Source organism: Rhinatrema bivittatum, chromosome 16, assembly GCF_901001135.1.
Source record: "Rhinatrema bivittatum chromosome 16, aRhiBiv1.1, whole genome shotgun sequence".
Lineage (NCBI taxonomy): Eukaryota > Metazoa > Chordata > Amphibia > Gymnophiona > Rhinatrematidae > Rhinatrema > Rhinatrema bivittatum.
In genome coordinates this window covers 53,524,145-53,551,437 of record NC_042630.1, presented here as the reverse complement: position 1 = coordinate 53,551,437, position 27,293 = coordinate 53,524,145, and the positions used below count along the sequence as shown (strand labels likewise).

Genomic DNA, 27,293 nt, shown 5'->3' with positions numbered 1-27,293 from the left:
TAATGTGGGGAGCAATGTTTCAGTTGCGCTTAAAGCATCAAGACTTATTGGTTAAGGATCATAATTTCCGTTAAAGGTTGGAACTTCCATACTAGCAAGTTATCCCCATGCACGCATTCTTCATTTCCTTTAGGACTTTGATATAAAAGCAGTCCTATGCTTTTTCCCCTACGTCCGTGCATGAGTATCCCAGATCATAGAAGTCAGGGACCTCGATTTTTGTCTGAATCCTATTCCTCTTTTCCCCCCTGCTGTCTAAGTGGGGAGAAACTGCTGCACCAGCAAGTTGCCCCCTGCACGCTATTCCTCATTTCTGTCCTTTAGCCATCTAAGTGGGGAGCAATGTTGCAGTTTCATTAAAAGCATCAAAGTTAAGGGTAGTAATTTCTCTGTCTTCTTCTAAGGTAGTAACCATCGCACCAGCAAGTTACTCCCCTCACACGCTTTTCTCATTTTCATCCTCTAGCCTTTAGAGATCCACAGTGTTTATCCCATGCCCCTTTAAATTCTTTGACTGTTTTCATCTTCACCATGTTTTCCAGAAGGACATTCCAGCCATCCACCACCCTTTCCATAAACAAATATTTCCTGATATTGGTTCTGAATCATCACCCCTGGAGATTCATTTTGTGACCCCTAGTTCTATTGTTTTCTTTCCAATTGAAAAGGTTCAAAGTACCTGTGGGTCTTATCATTTCTCCCCTGCATCTCCTCTCTTCCAGGGTATACATATTCAAATATTTCAGCTTTTCCTCGGTCGCCTTTGTCTGGACTGCCTCCAATAAGATGTGAGAGGGGAGCCCATGAAGGTAAAAGATGTATTGGATGAACAGATGGGCGAGCTCTGGAGCTTAGGGTAGACCAGGAAGAGGCATATAATGGGCCATTTTAGAAAATCAATCCACCATGACCCACATCATGGTGTGGTCATTAGAGGGATGGAGGTTCATGATAAAAATCAGTGGACAAGTGGGACCAGGGTTCTTCGGGCTGGCGACAGCTTTAACAGCCCCAAGGTATGTGTAGAAGAGCTCTTATGCTGGGCATAGGTAGGACAGGATTCCCCATAATGCTTTACATCTGCTAGAGATATGCATTGTTTAAAGCTTTCGGGTCAGGCTTCAGTTCATTTTCCTATGGTTTTTGTTTTTTTTTTTTCATCAATTATCGATGAAGTGCGTTAGTGCACATTAATGGGCATTACTGCAAACTAACAACCAGTTAGTGTGTACTATCTCCAATTTAGCGCACATTATGTCGAACGAGATAGTGCCCACTAATTAGATGTTAATGCGCTTTAATGTCCGTTAGTGCACCCTAACAGGTTAGTTAGTGCGCCCTAACAGGTTAGTTAGTGCACCCTAACAGGTTAGTTAGTGCACCCTAATAGAACTTACAGAGCACTAAGTAGGTAGTAGTGCGCTGAAACTAATATTAGTGCGTATTACAAAAATGCTACTTAAAAATTAAAAAGAATCAATTCCTTGAGGAGTTCGTTAGCTAGATATAGTTCTGTGTTCCCATTGGTTCTCTCCATCTCTTGCTAACAAACTCCTCAAGGAATTGATACTTTTTAATTTTTAAGTAGCATTTTTTTAACATTGCTCGGTTAGCGCACACTAATTGAAGTTATGATGCACTAAGCCGTAGTTAGTGCATGGTGAATTCAATTAGTGTGTGCTGCCCATCTGGAGGTAGCATGCACTAATCCTTAGTCCATGGGCACTAATCAAGGTTTAGTATGCAGCGATTTGAATTAAGGCGCACTGCCCATCCGGAGGTAGCGCGCATTAATCCTTAGTCCGTGCACACTAATCAAGGTTTAATGTGCGGCAATTTGAATTAGTGTGTGATGCCCATCCGGAGGTAGTGCGCACTAATCCTTAGTGCTTGCGCACTAATCAAGGTACAGTGGCAGTAAATTCAATTAGTGCGTGACGCCCATCTGGATGTAGTGCACACTACTCCTAAGTCAGTGCGCACTATGTCAGCATTAGTGTGCACTAACAGCACATTAGTGCACACTAGACTATGCATGCTTCATGGTGTCCTCAGGGGCATTTTGCTTCTTCAATGCACAGTAACTTTTAGAAGACAGACATCAAGCCAAGCAGAGTGCACTGCTGCTAACCTGCTCAAGCAGAGTGACCTGGGAGGAATATACCTGATTAACCAGAGCATAAACACTAAGGGGCGGATTTTCAGAGCCCTGCTCGCCTAAATCCGCCCGGTTTTGGGCGGATTTAGGCGAACAGGGCCCTGCGCGCCGGTAAGCCTATTTTACATAGGCCTACCGGCGCGCGCAGAGCCCCGGGACTCGCGTAAGTCCCGGGGTTTTCGGAGGGGGCGTGTCGGGGGGCGTGTCGGGGGCGGGCCCGAACCGCGCGGCGTTTTCGGGGCGTGTCGGGAGCATTCCGGGGCGGGCCCGGGGGCATGGCTACGGCCCGGGGCGAGCCGGGGGCGTGGCCGCGCCCTCCGGACCCGCCCCCAGGTCGCGTCCCGGCACGCAGGAGGCCCGCTGACGCGCGGGGATTTACGCCTCCCTCCGGGAGGCGTAAATCCCCGACAAAGGTAAGGGGGGGGTTTAGACAGGGCCGGGTGGGTGGGTTAGGTAGGGGAAGGGAGGGGAAGGTGAGGGGAGGGCAAAGGAAAGTTCCCTCCGAGGCCGCTCCGATTTCGGAGCGGCCTTGGAGGGAACGGGGGTAGGCTGCGCGGCTCGGCGCGCGCCGGCTATACAAAATCCATAGCCTTGCGCGCGCCGATCCAGGTTTTTAGCAGATACGTGCGGCTCCGCGCGTATCTACTAAAATCCAGCGTACTTTTGTTTGCGCCTGGAGCGCAAACAAAAGTAGGCTATTTGCGCTCCTTTTAAAATCCGCCCCTAAGTATATAAGGTTTTGTTTTAGTTTTTTTATAATATATAGTTAGTTAACTATTAGTTAACTATTAGTTAGTTAATTATTAGTTACTATTAGTTAACTATTAGTTAGTTAACTATTAGTTAACTAAAAATTGCAGTTACAATTTTTTTTCATTAAATTTATTTAAATTTTTTTCTCGCTAAAGTAGCATAAAATATAAAAATATTAATATTAAATGAAGTACTTTATTTCATTTTAAGTTAAGTTACATTAGGGGAAATAAAAAGTTTAACACACAAAGTACTTCATTTTATTTTATGCTACTTTAGTGAAAAAAAAAAAAAAGTTTAACACAGAGACTGACAACCTGGCCACAGTTCTCACCAGTTTTGTCAGCTGTCCTTCAGAGATGGCAGAACTGCCTGGCCTGTCACTCCCTCCTCTCCCCCATATACCAGCCAGTGAATTTATTTATTTATTTATTTAGGATTTTTATATACCGACCTTCTTAATACAAGTATCAAATCAGGTTGGTTTCCAAAGAACAAAACTGTCGCGGTTAAGGCGTTACAATAAACAGAGTTTCTGAACATAGGAACATCAATAAATATTACATAGGCAACAGTAACTCGACAAAGTAACGTGGATAAATATGGGTACTAGCTAAATAGGGGTAGTGTAACTTGGGATATACATTTAAAAGAATAATGTGTAGATGGACGCAAACATGGGTAGTGCAAGAGCTCGACGAACTAATGCATCAACAGAAGAGTGTATTCAATACAGGTGGGTGTATTCAATACAGGTGAATGATGTGTGGATGTTGGGGGGGGGGGGGGAGGATCGTGATGGGTGAGAGCTCTCTGCATTATATAGGGGAGGGGAGGGGGGGTGATAGGCCAGGTAGTTTCCCCGTCTCTGAAGGACAGCTGTCTGTTCAGAAGCTAACACCTTAATGCAGGGAGCTGCTCACCCATCACGAGCCTTACCCCCCCCCCACACCCCCACACCATTCACTGGCTGGTACATGGGGGAGGGGAGCAGGTGACGGGCCAGGCAGTTCCCCCGTCTCTGAAGGACAGCTGTCTGTTTAGAAGGTCACACCTTAATGCAGGGAGCTGCTCAGCCGTCACGATCCTCCCCCCCTACACACACGATTCACTGGCTGGTATATGGGGAACTGCCTGGCCCGTCACCCCCTCCTCTCCCCCATGTACCAGCCAGTGAATGGTGTGTGGGTGTGGGGAGGAGGATCGTGACGGGTGACTGATCTCATTCCTGTTTTTAAATTTTTAACTTGTTTTCTGAATTTTGATCTGTCTTGTCGTGTAAAGAAATACCACCTACCAGCAGGGACAAGGCTGGGCTTTCTGGGCCTAGCAGGAGCGGCCACCAGAGGAAGACAGAGGCACCAGCAGCTAGTGAGCCAGTAGTATATCTGGGGCTGAAAAACAAAATCCTTTTTTTTTAGATCAGTCAGTTTTAATGGCTGGGACAGATGTATGTGTGTATTTGTATATATTATAATGACACTGAGGGACTACGAGAGTAAACTAAGGAATGGAAGGAGAAAGAAGAGATTTGTGGTGTACCTTCATATTCTGTCTAATTTGAGAGAGTATCTTTTATTTTTCCTTCCAATCCTTCAAATTATGTACTATCTCTAATCTATCTAGATTGATATCCCTCCGCGCTCCCCCTCCCTCCTTCTCCCCTGTTATGGATTCCTCATTTTCCTAAAACCCTCTAGGTTAGTAAACTATGGGGTAGATTTTATAAACTTGCTCACACACATCCAGATTTGCTTATTTATTTGCCATATATGTATTGTTCTATGTCTCAAGTTGATTTTTTTTTCCATTTCTTTATAGGCCAAGAAGAAGCAGTGGAGGTAGCAACAGCAGCCCGGTTCTGCCATACTTCCTGCAGGATCTCCTCCTAGCTGTGCATGCCCTGCACAGTTTTCCAAGCTGGAGGAGATCCTGCAGGAAGTACGGCAGTTTAGGGCTGAATGTGATGCAAATTTCATAAATTTGGAAAGGAAGTTGTCAGACCTGAAGGAGGCCTCTCAGGAGCAGAGGGCAATGGCATATCATGAGGAGGATATGCCAGTGACCTCCACTCCAGAGCAGGAGCCTCCTGGGTTGCCACCTTCCTCTCCAGATGACCCTGCAAAAGGATGAAATTCACATCACATTTTTGTAATTTTAGAAATATTAGTGGACTGAGAATTCTTCTAATGTGACAAACTGTCCAGTGTGTTTGATTACGTTCATATATGTCTTTCTGTATTTATATATTAATATACTATTAAAAAAAGTTATTTAACTTAGTAATAATAATTATTACTAAATTAGGTTGAATGGTACTAAATTACAGAGAGCAGACATATACGTATTATAATCCAACATATTTCTATGTTTGTTTTTTTTTTACTAGTATGACACTCAGTCATACACTTTCATAAAATATTCAGTCTGGTTGAATTAGCACAAGTTCTATACTTACTTGTGAGCAGTAGCGCCAACGTCAAGGCTTCAACCATGGCTACTGACCATTCATACATCTTTCAACCTGGCCAATGCAATATTGTGCAGTGCACTGCACTCAGGCTACTGCAACGACACACATCGATGTCAAAAATTGCTGCATGACCATGACAGCCATTTGAAGCGGCAAATGTAATGCTTGTGATACTAAAGTATGAGTAAGAAAGCAGAATCATGAAAAAAAAGCCCTTCTGAAATGTACAACTGCTGGGCGCTCAGTTTTTCTTTTCTTATTATTTCTGAAGGTCTTTTGTTTGTTTTACATGATTCTGCTTTCTTAGTCCTAGTACTTAGTAATTAGTTAGTACTTTACTATTAGTATTACAATGAACAACAACACTGGGACTGGCAGAATCACAGTATTGCAAGCATTAATACATTCTCTGCTTTAAATAGGCTCCTAGCACACATGGCAATGTTTGGTATCGAAGTGTTCTTGCATACACATTAACAATACACACAGTCCAGGGTGTGTATATGTTTATTTTAATCAATGTATTGTACATTGGTGGGATATAACAGGCATAGCTAGCCATTAGTAGCCAGCAACCTCTCTGCGTACTCTTCACCTTGAGAGAAAACATACTAAAATCATTCAAACACCAATAACCCTAAGAAATAACCAAAAAATTGATCTAGCCGAAAAAGTAAGGAATCTGGGAGTAATAATGGACCCAGAAATTAACCTGAAGCAACACATATCTTTAAAAGTAAGAGAAGGCTATGCAAAACTTATGGTCCTCAGAAGATTAAAACCATTACTCACACCTGCCCACTTCAGAACAGTATTGCAAACACTTATCTTTTCTAGCACTGACTACTGCAACGCACTCTTACTAGGACTCCCAAGCACATCGATAAGACCACTCCAGATACTTCAGAATACTGCAGCCAGAATACTAACGGGAATAAAGAGGAGGGACCATGTAACCGAAACTCTAGCAGACTTACATTGGTTACCCATCGAATACAGGATAAAATACAAAGCCTTATGCACCATACACAAACTAATATATGATAAAGAAGCAGACTGGCTAAACACAGCCTTACGAGTACACGTTCCACAAAGAAACCTCCGCTCAGCAAACAAAGCACTACTAACAATCCCTTCAGTAAAGTCAGCAAAATTAACCCAAGTGAGAGAAAGCAAATGTTGCTTACCTGATGTAACAGGTGTTCTCACAGGACAGCAGGATGTTAGTCCTCACGAATGGGTGACATCGAGGATGGAGCCCTGTACGGAAAACTTTTCTGTCAAAGTTTCAACAAGCTTTGACTGACACTGGCACACTGGGTGCACTGAGCATGCCCAGCCTGCAATTATCCCTGTGAGCCACAGGTGTCTCCCTCAGTCTCGTCTTATAGCTAAAAAGCGCAAGCGAAACTAAAATAAAAGTATACAGACCCAACTCCGCGGGGTGGCGGGCGGGTTTCGTGAGGACTAACATCCTGCTGTCCTGTGAGAACACCTGTTACATCAGGTAAGCAACATTTGCTTTCTCACAGGACAAGCAGGATGGTAGTCCTCACAAATGGGTGAGTACCGAGCTGAGGATGCCCGGGAATGCACCAGATACACCGCAGATGCGCAAAGGCGTAACGACTGAGGTGGAAATGGGAACGGAGGGCATCCGCAACACCATAATGGGTTCGTGGAAGGATGTTGGGTAGTGAATTGAAAAAAGTAAGAGTAGGCGGACTGGCCAAACATGGAGCATGCCGGCTAGTCAAATGTAAGCAATAATAGGCTGCGAATGTATGGAGAGGACTCCAGGCTGCAACCTGATAAAAAAGTACAAGCAGCAGTAACCAAAGGGAAGCTGTTAAGGCTAAGACGGACACAACAGTATGTGGATACCCACAGTGTTGTAGTGAAATGTCTGCTTGTTGGTAGGAAAGGAAATATAGACCACTTAATCAGAAGGATTAGGTCTGTGTGGCCACTGGAAGTAGCAGCTTGACCCTTGCATGAAGGAAAGAGTCAAGTGGAATTCACATGGAATGCAGTGCAATGTAGATAGAATGTAAGTGCAGCATTACTGTCCAGGAATGTGGAAAACCCAGTCTCTCCCTAGGGCGAGAGAGAGAGGTTAGGAAAAATTAATAGAGTATTTCCTGAGGAAAGGAGATACAACATCTACCTGAAAAGGATAGAAAGTTGAATGCGTAGAACTACTCTGGCAGAGGAACGGAGTCAGGTGAGTATGGAAAGAGTGCATAACTCACGGACCCTGCTGGCAGGAATGACATTAAGAGGGAAAGAAGTTCCCTTGCCAAACTGTGGAAGAGAGGAATGGAAAGGCTCAAACGTAGAATGTATGAGACTTATAAGGAGAATATATATGTTCATTCCGTGATTAGAGAAATAGAGGCGGCTTGATCAGTGGATAATCCATGGTAAGCCGACTCAGAGAGGATTACCGAAAACGGGAACCCAACTCCCAAAACGATACACCTCCTAAGAGAAAGGTGTATCTATGTGGAGGATGTCTGGAGAACAGAATCCGAGGGAGTAAGAAAAAATGGTGGAAAAGTAAAAAGGGTAATAATACCTCTTTTTTTTTTTTTTTTTTTTTTTTAGCGTCAGGAGGTAAAGCCTGCCATATTAAACGGCAAGATTTATGTTTAGAAGGTTTTGTGACGCTACCAGAACCTAAGAACATCAGTAAGTCTATGATTTGGGACTGACTGGTGAGGGAATAAAAGGTTACTGATATGATGGATTGAGAAGTATGGGAAGCATACTGATCTCAGTCAGGGAGTGGGGAAAAGAATACTGAACCCCATCCCAGTTCAACATTAGAAGAATGCTGGCTACGAGAGGCAGCAGAAGAGATATATTGAAGAGGCCTTTGATGGAAGAAAAGGCATCTAAGGGAACGCATAGGAAACATGTGTAGGGAGCAGAACCTGTGCATCGTATGGAATGATGCAGACGCAGAGGAAAGTTTAGTTAAACTCAGCGTTAAAAGATTTGCCCTGTACACATGTAATTGAGACCATTCGAGAGGATAGAACCTACGTGGAGAAGGTCAGATAGAGCGTTCATTAAATCTCTTAGATATGTGGCCCAAGGACGCATGAAGTGAACAAGGGCCAAGGGTAGAGCTGCGCAGCTGTCTAGCAGAGCAGCTAAGAGGTTGTGCGTGCTTATGAGTTGGAAAGCACATTGTCCCTATGCTGTCTGTCTGTATGCACAAAGAATTGTTGCAAAAGCAGTATTGGAAGGCATAAGGGCATAACTCATGGGTGCAACGTCCAGGAAGTTTATGAGAAACTATGCTGGAGTGCAATAGATGCATAATGGGTTGACAGCTTTCAGGAGAAACTTTATAACCCTAAGGAATTGCGAGCATGAGTCGAAGGAGACTAGGTCCTAGTTCGAACTGGGATAAGAATCAGGGACGAAAGCAATGAAACCACTTAGGTCCATTGAGTATAGAATGTCACTGAATATAACCCATAGCAGTTTTGAATTATGAGAAAAATGCATAGTGGGAAGAAACCCCATAGCCCAACCATGAAAAGTTGAAAGGTTGAGGTTATGGAAAATATGCGCAGGGACATATAACAATGTATCAGAATGTCTGTGCGCATGCTGGACAAGAGGGTCTTAAGACTGTGGTGTCCAGAAGTGTTACAGAAGGGATTTATGGCAGTGACAGTAATCCCAGTTAGTAAATGTATAGTGAGTCCTGAAAAAAGTGAGAGCTCCTTGCATGTACTGAAAGTGGTTAGCAGTAGTCTATGCAAGGAAAGTGAATGATGTTACACTCCGCAGAGAAAACAGCATTCACCAACAGTGATGCAAGAGACAGTTCACTTACCGAAGCTGGTGCCGGCGGCAGAGCTTGGGGTTGTAATGTTGACTCACCATAAAGCACATAGAAACATTAAAATAATGTACTTACTGCAGTATGGAGTGATGGTAACCAAAGATACCATTGTACCTGTGACGTCTAAAGAAAGTTGGATTTTCTTAGGTCCAGGATGTGCGGAGAGTAACTATTTTCTGTTAAAAGAAAGAATAGTGCAATTAAAACTCCCCAACCCCCCTCCCTTCTCCCCTCTGCACTTCGTAGCGCCTGGGGGAGTGTACCGGGACTTTGGTACAAGGTGGGGTGGCCGCTCTGATATCTGACCAGATGGGAGACCAGGAGGTGTCCCAATGGAGGATATCATGTAGGCTCCTGCAGGTGTGTGAGCGGTAAGTGGTACCCGCATTTCTGTATGCTGTACAAGGAGACACTGAGACCTGTGGCCAGGCCTCAAGGTGGACTTGTACATGGGGCAATGGTTGCTGAATCTCATGTTTAGCAGATCAGCCAATGCAGCTGGACCTTGGTTGGGAGGGAACCAAGAGTCAGAGCATTGGTCGGCACAGGGACTTGTTACTGACAAGAGAAGAAGCCCTGCTGCAATCCCAAGAAGATAGAGGGGTTCTCCTGATATTGTGGCTAACATAGCTAACATAGTGATATGTGACACTAATACAGTTCTAAAAGGCACATGACCCAGAACTTTTCGAACCACGGTCCGAATGGGAGAACACAACTCTATGGGAATGCCGCCGAAGCGGGTACTTACCATCCGACGTGGATCGCCGCAAGACGAGCCGGTGAAGATTGTTGACCCCGACGGTCTCCGGAGTCCTCGAGGGTAAGGCCGGGGACGTAAACGTCCATCTCGCTCTGAAACCCGGTATGGTGGCACAGGTACAGAGGAGACAGGCCAGGCGTGAGTGGCATTTAGACTGCTAAGTGTAACAGATGGCCATAGTCCCACACCACTTGACGGTGGGGCACGCCAGGAACAGAGGAGCCCTAACGGAACTCATGTTCCCTTCCCTCGTCACAGCGGCTCGATGTGTCGTGACGCCAATGCAGAAGCTGTCGGACCTGGATCCGGAAGTTCTGGATCACCAAGGACTGCCAAAACTGTAGGAACAGTGCTGATGGCAGTGGTGATGTCGCTCTGCCCGAGCGTTGTCCAGCCTGGAGAAGGATGGCACCGATGTGCTGGATGGCGTCAGCGGCGGACGATCACGATGTCGGCGATGATGGGTGCCACGGTGCTCGGCCCGGTCTTTCCCCAGCGCCGAGATGGAAGCCCTCGTCGTCCTGGAAGGCGATCGATGACGAACTGTCAGCACGCCTGCTCTGCTCCTGACACAATGGAGTGTCTTAAGCTAATACGGGGCTTAAAAAAGAACCCAAAGCGTGGAGCAATGTGAGGAGGCGAGGGTATTATGTGGCGGTGCTATGTCGGTATTGACGATATTGAAGGCAACCTAAGGGGCTTCGAGGATATCATCAAAATGGGTATGAAAAATCGTCGATGACTGGCCAGGAGAATGATGACAGTGACGGGCACTGACAGCAGTGGCATAGGTATCTTTGAAACGATGTGGAATCGAATAATCGAAAAACATTGCCGTTATTGAAAAAGATACCGGCATCGACTGAGTCGAAGTCGAATCAATAGGGCGTCAAGGACACCGAAGGAAAACGGAGGTGTCGAGGGCATCGATGCATGGAGGCGGGCATTTATGCCGTTTGTGGCATGGCCACGGGCATCAACTATAGGGCCACAGACGTTGACGGTATCGATTTGGACAGACTCAGATTTCCAAGTGTACATGGCATCGGTGCCCCAGACACGTGTGTCGGTGGCATCGATATGGACACGTATGGAATCGATGGCATGGATCTCCCAGTCGATGAATTCCATCCCGGCATCAACGCCAGTCCTGGAATCGGCATGGGCATCGATGCCAGCCATAAGGCTGGCATTGGCATCAACGCCCATCCATGGAATCGAGCCGGCATGGATACCCACCGATGGGACCCACCTGGGCATCGAATTTCACCGATGGGAGCAGCCTGGCATCGACTGCCCTCGATGGATGCATTCTAACATAGATGCCCATGGATGAAACACCTGGGCATCGGTGTCCATCGATGCAAAAGGACCCGGCACCGATGCCATCGACGGACGGCCATCCGGCACCAATGCCATCGACGGACAAGCCATCCGGCACCGATGTCCATCGATGGGGACCATCCGGCACCGATGTCCACCGATGGGGACCATCCGGCATCGATGCCCACCGACGAATCGATGTGGCACCGATGCCCACCGATGGAAAAGGGCTGGACATCGGTGGGGAGGATGGGGCATCGATGGCATCCCCAAAAGGGGGGGTGGCATCGATGAAGTGACCCTGGGATCGTTAAAAAGTGTCTCGGGCAGCGGTGGCGGCGACCCGAGTATGCATGGCAGTGACTAACAGCGTGTGCGTCAATGGCATGCATCCGGGTAGGGACGGCACCGAGGAAGCCCAAGGAAAAAAACAGTGCGTAGGAGGAAAAAGCCTGGTAGCACTGAAAAGCAAAAAACATGGATAAAGGCATCAGGGCACCGTGGGGGGAGGGGCGCTGATGACATATAAAAGCCCAGGGCGGTTTAGGAGGGTCCCGGTGTAGCGATAGGGTATCGACTGCGTGAGGGTACCAGGGAACGAAGGACTTGAAGCTACAGAAGTCCTAAAGTTAAGGAAAAAATCCCTACCCCACTAGCATAAGCAAGCAGAGTGTCACAGAGATACTCGCAAGCTGTTTAAAGCTAACTGAAAAATGGGGGAAGGGAAGGCTTCAGTCAGTTAACAGCCTTAAGATAGTGACAGGAACCGACCGAAAAATAAGAATTAGTACTCACCGAGCGTCGTAAAAACGTACGCGGAGGGAGACCTGTGCAGGGAAAAGTGTTTTTTGAAGTGAAAAGTTAAGTGTTTCCATGAGGTAATTAGTTAAAAAATCCTCACAGAGCTCCAACCGCTATGCTGACTGCAGAGCGGAAAAAAGAAGACTGAGGGAGACACCTGTGGCTCACAGGGATAATTGCAGGCTGGGCATGCTCAGTGCACCCAGTGTGCCAGTGTCAGTCAAAGCTTGTTGAAACTTTGACAGAAAAGTTTTCCGTACAGGGCTCCATCCTCGATGTCACCCATTTGTGAGGACTACCATCCTGCTTGTCCTGTGAGAAAGGGCTTTATCATTGGCTGGGCCCATACTATGGAACACGATGCCACCCGAACTCAGATTACAGAATAATCTCAAAACTTTTAAGAAAAATCTAAAAACATGGCTCTTTAAAAAAGCCTTCACTAAAGAGTGTGGAGGGTAGAGAATGAAAGTACAAGGTAATGCAGATGAGAATGAATTTAATCAATCCTACTTTTAAGAAGTAATATTTCAAAGTGATAGTAACTCAATAATATACCTGGACTTGACCAACATTACTCAAATAATGATTTTATTTATGAAATTGTAACCGAACTTTATTGGCACCTGTTAGAATGTAAGATATCCTACATTTACTTACCTTAGTCTATGTGCCTATTTGTAAACCGTTGCGATGGTATATAACTTAGCGACGGTAGAGAAAAGTTTTTAAATAAATAAATAAATAAGTACATTTTATTGCATTGGCCTGAAATTCTTTCATACTTCATTCATACAATTATTTTGTTTTGTAAATAAGTCTGAGACTCATGCCTCAGAGGTGGACGCTAGGGGAAAGAAGGCAGAGGCATGGGAGTGAATGAGAAGCCTGTGTGTGCAGTTGTGTCTGTCGGAGAGGGAGCCTGGGAGTGAGAAGCCTGTGTGTGCATGTTGTATCTGTGGGAGAGAGAGCTTGGGAGTGAGAAACCTGTAGGGATGTGAATCGTGTCCTCGATCGTCTTAACGATCGATTTCGGCTGGGAGGGGGAGGGAATCGTATTGTTGCCGTTTGGGGGGGTAAAATATCGTGAAAAATCGTGAAAAATCGAAAAATCGAAAAATCGCAAAACCGGCACATTAAAACCCCCTAAAACCCACCCCCGACCCTTTAAATTAAATCCCCCACCCTCCCGAACCCCCCCCAAATGACTTAAATAACCTGCGGGTCCAGCGGCGGTCCGGAACGGGCTCCTGCTCCTCAATCTTGTTGTCTTCAGCCGGCGCCATTTTCCAAAATGGCGGCAAAAAATGGCGGCGGCCATAGACGAACACGATTGGACGGCAGGAGGTCCTTCCGGACCCCCGCTGGACTTTTGGCAAGTCTCGTGGGGGTCAGGAGGCCCCCCACAAGCTGGCCAAAAGTTCCTGGAGGTCCAGCGGGGGTCAGGGAGCGATTTCCCGCCGTGAATCGTTTCCGTACGGAAAATGGCGCCGGCAGGAGATCGACTGCAGGAGGTCGTTCAGCGAGGGTTCCGGCGCCTCGCTGAACAACCTCCTGCAGTCGATCTCCTGCCGGCGCCATTTTCCGTACGAAAACGATTCGCGGCGGGAAATCGCTCCCTGACCCCCGCTGGACCTCCAGGAACTTTTGGCCAGCTTGTGGGGGGCCTCCTGACCCCCACGAGACTTGCCAAAAGTCCAGCGGGGGTCCGGAAGGACCTCCTGCCGTCCAATCGTGTTCGTCTATGGCCGCCGCCATTTTTCGCCGCCATTTTGGAAAATGGCGCCGGCTGAAGACAACAAGATTGAGGAGCAGGAGCCCGTTCCGGACCGCTGCCGTTCCGGACCGCCGCTGGACCCGCAGGTTATTTAACTCATTTGGGGGGGGTTCGGGAGGGTGGTGGATTTAATTTAAAGGGTCGGGGGTGGGTTTTAGGGGGTTTTAGTGTGCCGGCTCACGATTCTAACGATTTATAACGATAAATCATTAGAATCTCTATTGTATTGTGTTCCATAACGGTTTAAGACGATATTAAAATTATCGGACGATAATTTTAATCGTCCTAAAATGATTCACATCCCTAGAAACCTGTGTGTGTGTGTGTTGTGTCTGGCAGGCTGTAGTGTGCCTCAGCGGGTGGTGTCGGGGATGGAGCGTTCATGTCTTGTGACATGAACACTGCTGCCTCTTGTGGCTTCTTCTGGGGGCCACAAGAGGCAGCAGTGGCAGTGTGGTAGTAGTGACACTACTGGGTGCCCCAGCAGGCGGTGCGGGGAGCATAGCTGACCAGAGCGAAGCATCTCTTCCAGCCCCCAACTTTGCATCCCAGGCCTAGACAAGAGGCTTATTCCTCCTCCCAGTCATAGGGAACATCTGGATACCCAAGCAGTGGAAAGTTCATTTTGATGAAAACCAATTGCTCTACTAAGTCTGGAGACAAATGTGCATGGTGTGGACTCACAATGTTCCCTGTCATTGAAAATACTCTTTCACTTTGCACACTGGTTGGTGGGCAGAAAAGAAAGTGCTGTGCTACTATGGAAAGATCAGGCCACATTGAAGCTTTCTGTGCCCAATATCTCAAGGGATCTGAGTCCATGCTCTGAATTGGCTCAGACAGAAAACTCTTAACCTGAATTTCTGAAAGCTTCTCTTGCAGGTATTGCTGCTGGTCAGCACCACTCACAGTTCTGTCAACAAGTAATGCTCTTCACTGGTACATGAGACCCAATTCATGAAACTTGGGATGAGATTGGTCTCATGGCAGGGGAGCAGCTGGTGGAAGCAGTTGAGCAGGATGGAGTTGGAGACTGAGAAGAAGATGATCCTAATTCATCATCATCATCCTTAAAACTGACCCTCCAACATTATATTTTCAACCATTGCAATCAACTTGTTTTTCCAGAGCAAAACTGCCTTTCACATGTGGGTCACACATTGTGGCTAACATATAGCAATCCCTTTGCATGAGAGGTGTCAACCTTTTCTGTATTTGCTCTTTTAAGGATTTCACAAGCAGTAACACTTCCTTCTGGAACTCTGGCTGATGCAGAAATTTATCTAATACCTGCTGCAGTAGATAGTATATTGCAGGGATGACATCACCTAATGTGACTGTAGCTGAACTCATTGCATCAGTATATTCTTTAAAAGGCTTGAGGACATGCACCATCTGTGCAATGTTTGTCCAGTCCTGACATCCAAGAGGACTTTCCAATCCAACTTCAGATGCCATTGCCAAATCATGAATGTTGTCTGCTATTCACACAACCTCTCCAACATAAGATAAGTGGAATTACATCTGGTAGGCAAATCCTGAACAAGGTTGTACAAAGGTGCCCCAACTGCTATTTGACTCTCACTGAGTTGCTTCCCACTTTTCACACCTTGGTTGAAATGCCCAGCTATTTTGTGACACTTTTCAATCAACCACTTCAGGACTTGACTTGTACCACCTTCCTTGGCACTAAGTCCCAAAGCATCCCTCACTACCAGGTGCAGGGTATGTGAAAAACATTGGATGCCCTTTAATCCACCATCAGCCAGAGCTTTAAAATATTGGCACCATTGTCAGTAAAGAAATATCCATTTAAACATTCCATATCACTGCTTCTATGTGCCCATTCCATCCTTCCATCATCCCCTGAATTGCCTGTAAGATATTTTCTGAAGTGTGGCTCTTGTCTAGCACTTGAGCATGCAGTAAAGCCCACCGGTATCCTGGCAAAATCTTTTTGGAGCTGCTGGTGCTACTGCTGCCACTGCTTATAGGTAATGCCTCATTCAGCTGCCACCAATGTGCTGTTAGAGACAAATATGCGTGCATTACATTCATACTAGTCCAAATATCAGTGGTGAGATGGATGCTCCTCCCCTTTGCCCTTGCCATCACAATCTGCATTTCAGCATGACATTTTGGGTATAGGGAAGAAAACGCCTGACAGCTAAATGTAGTTCTTGAAGGAAGTTTGTAGTAAGGGGTAAAATAATGGATCACCTGCTTAAATCCCTCATTTTCTACAATCTGCAGTGGATGATCATCCACAGCAATCATTACATCAATATGCCTGCTTCCTACTCTGTGACATTGCAGAAGGACACCACCCCATTTGCTCCATGGTAGCTTGCCGCTGCTGCCGAGGAAGAGGAAAAGGAGACTGCTGCTGCTGCAGATGCACACAATCTGTACTACTACTTTCCTTCTGTGGCTTCCTTGTTGCTTTACTTGAAGCCTGGACAAGCACAATAGTGGGACCACCTTCTTCTGCAAGTAACAGTGCTCTATGTTCTTTTTTAGGTGATATTTCATGTTGCTGTTAGTAATATGTCCAATAATTCTTCCACGGTTCACTATCTTTTTACAATGGATACATTGTCCAAATCTCTGATCAGCCACAACATGATAATGTTTCCAAATCTTAGATGTTATTCTACTGTCCCTTACTCTAGGCCGGATACTTGTTGTCATTTTCATACTAGTAGCATTAGAAATAGTAGTAGTAGTTTTAGTCACATGCTGATGTTCTAATGGTGTAGGGGTATCACTACTGGCACTGGCAGTGGTTGTTTTTGCAATCTGACTGACATTGTCATTGGTGGTATTCTCCTCCTCCTTCTCCTCCTCCTCAGAATTTTTACTAGCCAAGAAACCCTGATCATCAACATCATCATCCTCCCTCCTCCTCATCATCATCATCAATATCTGATTCATCATCATGCAAGACTTTCTCTAGCACTGTTCTTTCATCTAAGAATTTGACCTTTTCTTCACATTGTTCTGATTTAGCTCCTTCCTTCCCCTGCAAGTAACCTTGTGCTTCTACATCCTTATTCTCTTTCATCTCAAAAAATCACAGTTTTTTCCTAGGGACTGGCAGACTGGTCTTTCTGGCACCAGTGCTCTTGCCACAAACAATTTGCCAGCCAATACTAGTAGTACTACTAGTACCATGTTTTCTTCCAGAAGGGAGTGGCATGATGTCTTGTGGTCAAAAAAGGATATAGTGAGTGAGTGACACTGATGATTGATAATTTGATATACTATATATATATATATATATATATATATATATATATATTTTTTTTTTTTTTTTGCGGTATTGCGTGATCTGATTGATGAATGACTGTCAGCTAGGCACAGTCAAAGCTGCAAATGCACTGACAACTAAGCTGGCAGGCACAGCAGTGAGACACTAGTTTGGTATTTTTAAAGCTTTAATTGATATACTAGTGGCTCACTGTCTAGAATAGCTAGCTAAGCTATAAATCTAGTAGAATGATATAATAAATCTACTACACTACTGCTGCACTGTTTGGTATTTTTAGATATATAGCCCCAGACCACAGGACAGATATAGAATATAGGATATAGTGACACTAGTAATCTGATTAATATACTAGTAGTGGCTCACTGGCCAGTGACATTAGGCTAGAAGCCTAGCTAGCTATAATAAATCTAGTAGATTGATATAATAAATTAAGAAATCTACTAAAACTCTACTGCTGCACTACAAAGAAAGCTTTAAACCTTAGCGTCTTAGTGTAGTTTTGTGCAAGGAACACTACGCTAGGTTTAAAGCTTTGAATACCGCCAAAAATTATTGTCCCTCCCAACGCAGCCATGTTTGGCGAAACACGGGTCCGTGTCGGGAGACCCCTTGTGTCTGAAAAATTGTGCACCTTGAAGCAATGGAGTATGCCGTGATAATGAATTAAAGATTCTTTCTTATGAAGTTCGAAGTATGGGACTGAGTTCATATTTCCGCATTCCCTTGATGCTTGTTTTATTTAAAGACACTAAAGAATACATTGAAAAAAAAAAAAAAAGAATGATCAAACAAATAATACTGTAGGTAATGAAGAAACAGAACTGAAATTTGAACCAAAAGAAATTTTATGGATAAAAGTGATGGTGGTGCTATTTCTACATTATATATGTTACAATAGAAAAAGTAACAGTCATATCCAGTGTGAAAAGAAACAAATTATTGTAACCTATCAGCCAAATTGCTTAAAATGTTTGTTTTCTTGATTCCTTGATAGATATGGAAAACTGTGAGCCCTGCTCAGAAGATCAGTGGTCAAATCCGGAGAGAGATCGATGCATCCCAAGAGCCATTGACTTCCTTTCCTATGAGGAGCCTTTGGGTCTGGCTTTAGCTTCTGTTGCTATTTTCTTTTCTATGGTAACTGCTGGAGTGATGGGAATTTTTAAGAAACATAAAGATACTGCCCTAGTGAAAGCAAATAATCGTGATCTCAGCTTCATCCTGCTCACCTCCCTTATGATGTCCTTCCTCTGCTCCTTTTTATTCATTGGACAACCTCTAAAGGTGACCTGTCTGCTACGACAACCTGCATTTGGGATTATATTTGCTGTTTCTATTTCTTCTATATTGGCTAAAACCCTCACAGTTGCTATGGTCTTCAATGCTACGAGACCTGGCAGCAGGTTTAAGAAATGGTTAAAGACCAGAATATCCATCTATCTTGTTCTTCTGTGTTCAGTAGGTGAAGTCCTGATATGCACTGTGTGGCTCCTCATGTCTCCTCCATTCCCAGAGTTGGACACAAAATCTGAAACAGGGAAAATGATATTACAGTGTAATGAGGGATCTGTAACTGCTTTCTATATTATGGTTGGATACATGGGATTTCTGGCATTGTTAAGTTTTGTTGTTGCTTTCCTAGTAAGGAAGTTACCTGACACATTCAATGAGGCCCAGTTTATCACCTTCAGCATGCTGGTGTTCTGCAGTGTTTGGGTCTCCTTCATCCCAGCATACCTGAGCACCAAAGGCAAATACATGGTGGCTGTGGAGATATTTGCTATCCTGGCCTCCAGTGCTGGTCTTCTGGGCTGTATTTTTATTCCTAAGTGCTACGTTCTTTTGCTAAAGTCTGAAACGAACACAAGAGAACACTTAGTAAGGAAACATTCAAAGAATAACAATTTCTAACAGAATTTTGCCAGAGGGAAATGCCAGTTCTGCTCACAGTACTTTTGAGGTATTCAAGATGTCATAGGCTAAATGAACATAAAAACGGAGAGAGAAACACTGAATAAAATGATAATAAAAAACAATTGTGTGATGTTGAATTTACTTCACTCTTCTATTATATTTGATTTTGAATCTCAAAAAAAGTGAGTGAAAAAGTCAATGCATAGTAAAAAAATTGTTCCACTGCAAGTAGATGCCAGCTAGATGAAATCATAACTGTCATTAAAAAACACCCACTATAACAATGTGTGTTCAGAATTAACTTTAAAAATACTCTTTTACTTATCATATGAATACATAAAATCTTTGTAACATACATTCCTTATGTGTGTGTGCTTTATTCATTTAAATAGAAATTCCTGTACAAACACCCCACCCCTAATAAAGGATCCCTGTTTCACAAACCTCCTTGGCTTTTTCAGGGGAACATTCAGACAAAACATCACAGCTCAAGAAAAATGTATCTCACTGTAGGATAGGACTTTCCAATCTTTTGGGCCGATTCAGTCCGCGCGATTCTGTATTTAAATTAGGTGGTGCGGTAGAAACAGGCAAAAGGAGCGGTGGCTGTAAGCGGGTTTGACAGCCAACGCTCAATTTTGCCAGCGTCGGTTCTCGAGCCTGCTGATAGCCATGGGCTCGGAAACTGGATGCCGGCAAAATTGAGCGTCCGGTTTTCGGCCCGACACCCGCCGGCCCATTTAAATTTTTTTTTTATTTTTTTTTCTACTTTTTTTACTCTTCTGAACCTCTGACTTAATATCGCCATAATATTAAGTCAGAGGGTGCACAGAAAAGCAGTGTTTACTGCTTTTCTATGCACTTTCCCGGTGCTGGCAGAAACTAGCACCTACCTTTGGGTAGGTGCTAATTTCTTAAAGTAAAATGTGCAGCTTTCTGTATTGCGTGGGCATACCTAAAAGGGCCATCAACATGCATTTGCATGTTGAGGGCGCTATTAGGTGCCGCAGGTTGGACGCACGTTTTTCCGCCCCTTACTGAATAAGGGGTAAGGGAAAACGCGCGTCCAAGGGCAGATTAACAGTGCGCTCCATCGGACCACACTGTACTGTATCAGCCTGTTTGAAAGTGCAAATATACCTTGAGATATTTGTGCAAATCTCGTCACTACAACTCAAAAAATCAGAATTATAAATGGTACAGAGAAGGGTGACCAAAATGATAAAGGGAATTGAACGATTCCCCTGTAAGGAAAAGTAAAAGAGGTTAGGGCTTTTCAGCTTGGAGAACAGACTGTTGAAGGGAAATATGATAGAGGTCTATAAAATAATGAGTAGAGTGGAATGGGTAAATGCAAATTGGATGTCTATTTTTACAAAAAGTACAGAAACTAGGGTTGATGACATGAACCTATTAAGTAATACATTTAAGACAAAAGGAGAAAATATATATTTTTTTACTCAACACCTAACTAAACTCTGGAACATTTTGCCAGAGGATGTGATCAGTATATTAGTGAAATTAAGCAATAGCTTAATAATCAACTTTTGTATAAAAAAGTAGTTGAAGACCTCACCCCATGATTCATTCTCCAAAATCTGAGAGAATGAAAACAATCAGAGAAGGAAGGTTTCCTAAGCCATCGTGCGATCCGATATCTGATGCCAAACTTTCCTATGATCAGGGCTTAATTTGATGACCAAAAGGAAGTAGAACTGTGGAGAGCCAGAACCAGAAGTGACCTGTGTATAGAGGAGGAGCTAAGGCTGAATGTGAACTCTCTGTCACACACACACATATCTGACACATTATTCACACTTGGTAGGAGAAGGACTGCTGGGGATTAAGGATATAGGATCATTGAGGTAAAGAGCAGAAAGGTGGACAGAGATAATGGGAATGGGCTCTTTTCCTCTAACTCCCTCCTCCTCTCTGTCCTGGTGATCCTGATCCTCTGTCCCCAGCTCCTGTGCTCCTTGCACCCCTCCCACCCCAGTGATCGTGAATCTCCTATCCCTGGTGATCCTCAAGTCCCTCCTCTGCCTGGAAATTCACCCTTTGCAGCAACTTTCTTCCTCTCCCTCTTCAGTCAGTAAAGTACAGGCCTCCTCTTCAAGGCAGAGTCAGCTGGTCCACCTCTGCTTTGGGATGGAGGGCGGGAGGAGACTGGAGTGCACTGCCTGCTGTTCTCACTTTCCTTGGATAGGAGAGTGAGGCCTGGAATTAAACATAACCTGCTTTGTTGCCTGCTTTGGGGTGGATGGAAGGGAGCAAAGCCTCATCCTTCTGCCTCCCTCCACCACACCCACTCCTATCCCCTCCCCTCCCTCCTATCCCTTCACTCACTCATTCACTGCTGCCGCCCCCCCCCCCCCCCCCCCCAGTGTGATCAGGAGCAGCAGAGGCAGCAGAGCCTGGGATGATGGCAGGAGAAGCAGGAAGTCTGACATTCACCCCACATCTCTTTTGTTCCATAGCTGTTCCTCATCATAACCATTTAAATTGTGCTGGGAAATTACACAAAATCCTAAGCCATGTGGTCACCCTTATGTCTGGGTAAGCAGCTTCAACTCTCTGCTCTTCTCTGCTTCCTCTAAGAGCTGGGGAGGCATAAATAATCCAGGCCACTACTGGCTCACTTCCGTTTCCTCAGGGGAGCTAGAATTAAGATGCAATGACGGCTCTGTTCTGCCATCTTAGCTCCCAGAAAATAGGATCTAAGATGGCAGAACAGATGAACTTCTCTGTAATGGACACAAAAAAGGGGATTAATTAGTACTAGTTTGAAAGTAATGAGCAATAGTGCCACTCATCAAAATCAGGGCTGAAGCCTTCACAATTAGCACTACTACTCACACTTGTGCTAATTCAAAACCTTTTCATGTCTATTCTTTGCTCTGCAGCAACTGTTTTAGTATCATCCCATCCCCTTTTATTCATTGCTATACAGGAGGAGAGGTAGGGAGAGGGGGAAACGTTGGTAGTGACTGGTTTAGGGAGCAGAGTGGCTGTTTTCTTTTCTGTATGCTCCAGGCTTACTTTCTCCCTTTCTCTTCCTGGAGGGGAGGGACTGGAGATCAACTCCCCCGGTGCTCTGCTGATTAAGCCTTAGAAGAAGTGCCATAACCGTGTTCCTGCTCATTCCCCATTAAATTAAGCTTTGCCTAAGATCCCAGTCTTCTATACAGTTCTGAACTTAAACATAAAAATATGTTGAATCCGCTAGGAAGACCAATAGTGGCATCACTTGTTTCTGTTTTTGAATCTTTAATTTATTTTTGTGGATCTCCTTCTGCAAGCTGAAGTGCCTCACACTCAATCATATGGAAAAGATACCAAGCATATGCTTAATAATCTCTAGATGTTAACATTAGAGACACTGGATATAAGAATGGTGATGCTGGATATTAATTATTTGTACATAAACATTTCACAACGTGAAGTGCTAGGAATTCTGGAGCTTATTTTGAAGAAACATCCTAAACCCCAGTGTATTCCATCAGATTATGTATTAATGATGGCAGAATTATCCTTAAGCTACAATTATTATTCTTTAGTGGATGAATAAGAACATAAGAACATAGCATTTGCCAAGCTGGGTCAGACCAAAGGTCCATCAAGCTCAGTATCCTGTTTCCAACAGAGGCCAGTCCAGGGCACAAGTACCTGGCAGAATCCCAGAGGGTAGATGGATTCCATGTTGCTTATCCCAGGGATAAGCAAAGTATTCTTTATGTTAGAAATGTAAAGAAAAGCAAAAGGAAAATGAAACCTATCTGGTTCTCAAACGAGGTGGCTGACAAAATTAAAGCTAAAAGAACAGCATTCAAAAAATATAAAAGATCCCAAAGGGAGGAGCACAAAGAAGAATATTTGATTCAACTGAGGGAGACGAAGAAATTAATCAAGTTGGCAAAAAGTCAAGCGGAAGAGAGGATTGCCAAGGAGATAAAAAATGGTGACAAAACATTTTTCAGATACATCAGCGAAAAGAGAAAAGTCCATAGTGGTATAGTGAAATTGAAAGGTGGAAATGATCAATGTGTGGAGAGAGACGAAGAAATGGCAGAAATATTAAATGAATACTTCAGCTCTGTATTCACTAAAGAAGACCCTGGAGAAGGACCATTTCTACACAAGAAGCTGGAGGGTAGTGGAATAGATGAAAATCATTTTACAGTAGAAAATGTATGGGAAGAGCTAAAGAATCTGAAAGTGGACAAAGCCATGGGGCCTGATGGGATTCATCCAAGGATTCTGAGGGAGCTCAGAGATGTGCTGGCGGGTCCGCTGTGTGACCTGTTCAATAGATCCCTAGAAACGGGAGTGGTGCCGAGTGATTGGAGAAGAGCGGTGGTGGTCCCGCTTCACAAGAGTGGGAACAGAGAAGAGGCTGGTAACTACAGACCGGTTAGCCTCACTTCGGTGGTGGGAAAAGTAATGGAGTCACTGTTGAAAGAGAGAATAGTGAAATATCTACAGTCCGGAGAATTGATGGACCAGAGGCAGCATGGATTCACCAGGGGAAGATCCTGTCAGACAAATCTGATTGACTTTTTCGACTGGGTAACCAAGGAATTGGATCAAGGAAGAGCGCTAGATGTCATCTACTTGGATTTCAGCAAAGCTTTTGATACGGTTCCGCACAGGAGACTGGTGAATAAAACAAAAAGCTTGGGAGTGAGTGCCGAAGTGGTGACCTGGATTGCAAACTGGTTGACGGACAGAAGACAATGCGTGATGGTAAATGGAACTTTCTCTGAAGAGAGAGCGGTTTTAAGTGGTGTACCGCAAGGATCGGTGTTGGGACCGGTCCTGTTCAATATCTTTGTGAGCGACATTGCGGACGGGATAGAAGGTAAGGTTTGTCTTTTTGCGGACGACACTAAGATCTGCAACAGAGTGGACACGCCGGAAGGAGTGGAGAGAATGAGACGGGATTTAAGGAAGCTGGAAGAGTGGTCGAAGATATGGCAGCTGAAATTCAATGCCAAGAAGTGCAAAGTCATGCATTTGGGGAGTGGAAATCCGAATGAACTGTATTCGATGGGGGGGGAAAGGCTGATGTGCACGGAGCAGGAGAGAGACCTTGGGGTGATAGTGTCTAATGATATGAAGTCGGCGAAACAATGCGACAAGGCGATTGCAAAAGCCAGAAGAATGCTGGGATGCATAGAGAGAGGAATATCGAGTAAGAAAAGGGAAGTGATAATCCCCTTGTACAGGTCCTTGGTGAGGCCTCACCTGGAGTACTGTGTTCAGTTCTGGAGACCGTATCTACAAAGAGACAAGGACAAGTTGGAGGCGGTACAGAGAAGGGCGACCAGGAAGGTGGAGGGTCTTCATCGGTTGACATACGAGGAGAGATTGAAGAATCTAAATATGTACACCCTGGAGGAAAGGAGGAGCAGGGGTGATATGATTCAAACTTTCAGATACTTGAAAAACTTTAACGATCCAAAGACAATGACAAACCTTTTCCAACAGAAAAAAATCAGCAGAACCAGAGGTCACGAGCTGAGGCTCCAAGGAGGAAGACTAAGAACCAATGTCAGGAAGAATTTCTTCACGGAGAGAGTGGTGGATGCCTGGAATGCCCTTCCGGAGGAAGTGGTGAAGTCCAAAACTGTGAAGCACTTCAAAGGGGCATGGGATAAATATTGTGGATCCATCAGGTCCAGAGGACGCATATAAAGAGCAGGTAGTAAAATACTGCACGGAGCGGCAGTAGCCACAGAGGCATTCACGGAGCGGGATGCCAGTGGCCAGTGGTAGGTGTCCACCTTCATGGAGCGGAAGGATGTAGGGCTGTCATCTCCCAATTAAATAAAAAACAAAAACAAAAAACAAAACAGGGATGGGATCCATCAGGTCTAGAGGACACATATAAAGAGCAGGTAGTAAAATACTGCACGGAGCGGCAGTAGCCACAGAGGCATTCACGGAGCGGGATGCCAGTGGCCAGTGGTAGGTGTCCATATAAAGAGCAGGTAGTAAAATACTGCACAGAGCGGCAGTAGCCACAGAGGCATTCACGGAGCGGGATGCCAGTGGCCAGTGGTAGGTGTCCACCTTCACGGAGCGGAAGGATGGAGGGCTGTCATCTCCCAATTAAATAAATAATAAAAAAACCCAGGGATGGGATCCATCAGTTCTAGAGGACGCATATAAAGAGCAGGTAGTAAAACACTGCATGGAGCGGCAGTAGCCACAGAGGCATTAACGGAGCGGGATGCCAGTGGCCGGTGGTAGGTGTCCACCTTCACAGAGTAGAAGGATGAAGGGCATCCATCTCCCAATTAAAAAAAGAAAAGAAAAAAAGAAAAAAAAAACAGGGATGGGTTCATGGGCTTATAGGTATTACCAATTATTAGGCTTTTCAATATTTGATGATAGTTAATGTGACTTTCAAGGCATTCTTCACTTTCGGTGCATGTCCGGCATGACTCCTTGCTTCAATGACAGGGGAAAAGAAAAACTGATACTTCACACATTTCCAGCATTGCCCTCTGCTTCATGGCAGAGAGCTATGCTGCCGCTTACCCAACTAATCAAACTTAATATTTCACTTGGAAGCAGCTCCAGCACTGCTCTCTACATTAATGGTGGGGGTGAAAAGGGAATTAGAACATAAGGTTACTAAGAGCCAAGAGAAACAGTTAAGTATGAGAACAAATGTGTGAAGCTTGCTGGGCAGACTGGATGGACCGGTTGGTCTTCTTCTGCCGTCATTTCTATGTTTCTATGTTTCTATGTTTCTATATTCCTGCAACTGCACCTTAATAATGATTTAAAGATCTGAGCCACACTGGAAAGAAAAGAAAGAATTTGAAAAGAAGCTTGCCATGGAAGCAAAAATTCATAATAAAACCTTTGTCAGGTACATTCAAATTGACCATTACATTCAATTTGACCATTAGATGATAGGGATGTGAATTGTTTTTGAACGATTAAAATTGTCAGATAATTTTAAAATCGTCCAAAATCGTTAGAGTGCACGATACAATACAAATGCCCCCAATTTATCGTCAGGGGCATTTGTATTGTATCGTTAAATAGGGCGCGGGAAAACCGGCACACCAAAAAACCCTAAAACCCACCCCGAACCTTTAAAAAAATCCCCCACCCTCCCGAATCCCCCCAAAATGTTTTAAATTACCTGGGGTCCAGTGGGAGGGTCCCGATGCGATCTCCCTCTCTCTGGCCACGGCTGCGTTGAGAGAAATGGCGCCGGTGGCCCTTTGCCCTTATCATGTCACAGGGCAAAGGTAGCGCCGGCGCCATTTTGGTTCCTGGTTCCCGACGTCATGCATCCAGGAGATCGCCCCGGACCCCCGCTGGACCCCCAGGGACTTTTGGCCAGCTTGGGGGGGGCCTCCTGACCCCCACAAGACTTGCCAAAAGTCCAGCGGGGGTCCGGGAGCGACCTCCTGCACGCGGGCCGTATTGCCAATCTTCAAAATGGCGCCGGCGCTACCTTTGCCCTGTCACATGATAAGGGCAAAGGGCCACCGGCACCATTTCTCTTAACGCAGGTGTGGCCAGAGAGAGGGAGATCATGCCGGGACCCCCCCACTGGACCCCAGGTAATTTAAAACATTTTGGGGGGGTTTGGGAGGATGGGGGATTTGTTTTAAAGGCTCGGGGTGGGTTTTAGGGTTTTTTTGGTGTGCCGGTTTTCCCGCCCTCCCCTGATTTACAATTTTTAACGATTTAAAAAAAAAAAACAAAAAAAAAAAACACGACAATAAGATTTCCCTCTCGCCACCAGCCAAAATCGATCGTTAAGACGATCGATCACATGATTCACACCCCTATTAGATGATCAAGGAGTAAAAGAAGTGCTTAGGGATGACAAAGTCAAGGCAGAGAGACCAAATCAATTCTTTGCTTCAGCATTCACTGAGGAAGATATAAGAGATAGACCCATGCTAGAAATGATATTCAAAAGTGATGATTCAGAGGAACTGAAACAAATCTCAGTGAACCGGGAACATGTACTAGGATAAATTGATAGATGGAAGAGTAGCAGATTACTTGGACCAGATGGTATACATCCTAGAGTGCTGAAAGAACTGAGAAATTAAATCGCTGACCTGCTACTGGAAATTTCTAAACTATCAGTAACATCATCTATGGTACCTGAAGACTGGAAAGTTGCCAATGTAATGCCAAATTTTAAAAAGGGATCAATGGGT

At 44.9% G+C, this 27,293-nt stretch overlaps 1 protein-coding gene across 1 annotated transcript in view; it reads left to right on the top strand.

Moving 5' to 3' along the window:
* The window catches only part of LOC115077685 (extracellular calcium-sensing receptor-like), a 78,980-nt gene extending 59,888 nt beyond the window's left edge, over positions 1-19,092 (top strand). The window contains exon 7 of the mRNA XM_029579976.1: positions 18,176-19,092. Within this exon, the coding sequence (XP_029435836.1) occupies positions 18,176-19,092 (917 nt within the window). The remainder of the gene's footprint in view (positions 1-18,175) is intronic.
* Positions 19,093-27,293: the final 8,201 nt, after the last annotated feature.